The sequence below is a fragment of the Microtus ochrogaster genome, chromosome 6, assembly GCF_000317375.1.
Source record: "Microtus ochrogaster isolate Prairie Vole_2 chromosome 6, MicOch1.0, whole genome shotgun sequence".
In the NCBI taxonomy this organism is placed as follows: Eukaryota; Metazoa; Chordata; class Mammalia; order Rodentia; family Cricetidae; genus Microtus; species Microtus ochrogaster.
Window position 1 is genome coordinate 60720461 of NC_022013.1, and position 3435 is coordinate 60723895.

Genomic DNA, 3435 nt, shown 5'->3' on the forward strand with positions numbered 1-3435 from the left:
TGTGGTGGAGGCACTGAATGGCACGGTGCTTCCTCAGCACCTGCAGGCTCACCTGGCTTCTCCATCTGTCCATGGTGACTACCGAATCTCCAGCTTAGAACTCCCAGACACGGTTGTGTGAGTTGTGCCAGGGGCTCACAGGGCTGCTTTGTGTTGTCCAGCGCCTTAGCTCCTACGCTGTGTTTGCGGCATCCACGTCTTACATCAGATGCACTGAAGACAGGAGTTCCCCATAGGACCCCTGGCATAGAAGGACAACAAGTCAGCTTTAAAGATTAGACTGTGCAGTCCCTAGGGTTGGTGACCTTCATTCCTCAGGAGTTCTTGACCTCATTAGGCCTGTCAGGACCCAGCCGAAGCACTGTAGTCAATGTGTAGACATAACTGAAATGGCAGGCTCCATAAGACATCCTTCAAGTGTTTTTGTTTTGTTGTTTTGGTTTTTTTCTGAATAAAGGAAAACCTCTCTCCAAGTATAATTTTCAAAACGTTAAAAGAGTGACTCATAGCCAAGTGGTGGTGGTGCACGCCTTTAATCCCGGCAGAGGCAGAGGCAGGCGGATCTCTGTGAGTTCGAGGCCAGCCTGGTCTACAGAGAGTTCCAGGACAGCCAAGGCTACACAGAGACACCCTGTCTCGGACCCCACCCCCGCAGAGGGGACTCATGCAAATACATAATGAACAGCTTTTATTTAACTCATTTGATCATGGTGGGAATTTGAAAAAGGGAATGTTGCCAGTGACCCAGCAGTGACCGGGAGAATTTGTTGCTAGCTAAAACAAGCAACTGTCTATTGTTCCTCAAGACACAGATGCAGTCTTCAGTGTGAGGATTTGTTCCATTTTGATTTTGATGAACCAGGCTCAAACTGTTAGCTAGGCTGGCCTTGAGCTCAGGAGCCTCCAACCTCCATCTCCTTGGAGTAATCTTTTAATTAACAAAAGGCAACGGTGGCATATTCTGTACACAGTCAAATCGCCTAACTCTGTAGCAAGCCTGCTAATCTGGAAAGGCAGGCCATCTCCATCTTGAGTTTGTTTGCGCCGCCAAGGCTCGTTGTGCAATGGGAAGGTCATTGTCACTCAGTGCTATGGGGAGCCACACCAGTTTGTCGATGCGTATTAAGAATGTAAAACTTGCTGGGCAATGGTGGTTGCACTGGGAAGCAGAGGCAGGATGATCTCTATGAATTTGAGGCTAGCCTGGCCTACAGAGTGAGTTTCAGGATAGCCAGGGCTACACAAAGAAACCCTGTCTTGAAAAACGGAAAAAAAAAAAAAAAGGAATGTAAAACTTTTCCCGCTCTTTAACCCAGCAGTTTCACATGTGAAATTCACTGTATTCTAAGTGGAAGCCAACTAAAGACATGAGCACCTCTCAGTCAGGGTAGTGAGCGCCACACACAGACCACACACCGACAGCTGCCTCAGCTTTGGTTTTACTGCAGAGGTTGCATTCCGATGATCAAGGGAGGAGAAATGGTGGCATCTTACGTATGAGGTGGCCCTTACAGTTGGCATGTCTGCTTGTTCTCTATGAGAAAGACAAATGCTACACAATAGACCGTCTCATCAGCACCCAGACACACAGGGAAGAGGACTGGCAGAATGACAGCAGGCATCTTTGTGTTAGAGATATGCACTGATGGATTTAAGGTTTTTGGTCTTGCAGATTTTTATATGGTTAGACTTTGGAGCTTTTAGAACCAGAAGTGGGTAAACAAACCTAAATAAAATTGCAGTTCCCTGAGAACTAAGTGCTGGCGAGCCTGCTATTGTGTGTGGCCCGCCCTCACTACCTGCCGCCTCCACCCTCTGCACTGGGCCGACATCTAGGCCTGACATTTTTGTCCACAGAGCTGGAGAGTCCCCAGAGAGCGAGGTGAGATGAGGGCGGAGGGCTGCCCTGTTTGTTTCTCTCTCCCTAAGTTGCTGTAGATGCCACAGTGTGGGGAGAGGCCCGCAGAGCAGCAAGAGCTCCTAAAGGGACTCTTAAGTCCCACACAGAGCAGCAAGAGCCCCTAAAGGGACTCTTAAGTCCCGGGTGGGAGCTGCTTTTTGTACCGCACATTTGCTGCTCATCCATGGCCCCCAGAGTCCAACCGTGACTACACAGTGGAATCTTTTGAACAAACACTGCAGCCAGGGCTCACCCACATTCCAGTCGGCTGTTTTATGGATGGGCCTCCATATCAGAGTTTTTCCCAGAAGTTCCCCAGCTGACTTAGGCATGAGAGGATGGGCAAGAGCAGCTGGACTAGAGGCGTCTGCTCCCCCCTCCCTCCATCCCCACATGCTGGTGGTTCTTCTTCCAGGACACGGGCACACGTGCCGCCACATCCAGCGCTTGGGCGGTCAACTGATGGCCCGAGAGCAAGCCTTCCCACTGAGCTGAGTTGAGCCATCTTCTTCCCAGCCCCTGTCTGTAGGCTTGTTGATGTTTGGCAGCCAAGAACGTGGTGCTTCCTTACTTCCCGACACTCTCCTGTCTTTCTACTTACAGGGTGTGCAGATTATAGTGTTCCCAGAAGATGGCATCCATGGGTTCAACTTCACAAGAACATCCATTTACCCATTCTTGGACTTCATGCCGTCTCCCAGGCTGGTCAGGTGGAACCCCTGTCTGGAGCCCTTTCGGTTCAATGACACGGAGGTAGGTGAGAGCAGAACCAGGTCCTTGGCCGAAAGCCACAGCATGCTGCCTGAGGTCTGAAGGAGGTCTGGGCTCCAAACCACCAAACCCAAACACCCCAGGCCCCGTGTTAACTAATAATATAGGACATTACTCAGCTGCCGGGCTTTTCACTGGTGAATTACACAAAAAACACACGCAAACTGAAACATTTTAAGCAAGTCAAGTTCAAACAAAACAAAACACTCTAAAAGTTCAGCTCAGCACTGCCTGGCCCTCATCCACTGGCTTTTCTGGAAGCTTCCTTCCAACAGTGGTGTGCTGTGCTTTCTTTTCTCCCCCTCCACTGACCTCCGGCCAAGCAGGAGACAAGCTCCCTTCTTTTCCCGCTTGCTATTTTAAGCACTGCTTCAGTGAGCATTCTGTATGTATATTTTTGTAAGCATGTTCAAGTTTTCCTGCAAAACTCTTGGAAATGGAATTTAATTAGTTTAATTAATATCTAATGTATTTTTCAAATACTAAATTTCGGGGTTAAAAGATGTTTGTCTCATTTTACATACCTCCAGTACTAACTTGTGAGTCTGTTTTTCTGCCCTTGGGTCAACATTAGATGCAAAACTTCCTTGAGCTTTTGCAATTCTAACAAAGGTGAAGACTTGGCTCCCTGAATTTACATTTTGTCGTCACTACTGAGTTTAGTTGCAGGTGCCTCTTACGTTTGTCCTGTGAATCACATGTTCATAGCCTTTGTACACTCTCACAGCCTTTGTACACTCTCACAGCCTTTGTACACTCTCACA

At 48.5% G+C, this 3435-nt stretch overlaps 1 protein-coding gene across 2 annotated transcripts in view; it reads left to right on the forward strand.

Annotated features, from left to right (window-relative positions):
* Positions 1-3435, forward strand: part of Btd (biotinidase) — a 17527-nt gene that overhangs the window by 11629 nt on the left and 2463 nt on the right. For both annotated transcript variants that reach the window (XM_005348656.1, XM_013346869.2), the window contains exon 3: positions 2504-2653. In XM_005348656.1, the coding sequence (XP_005348713.1) occupies positions 2504-2653 (150 nt within the window). The remainder of the gene's footprint in view (positions 1-2503; positions 2654-3435) is intronic.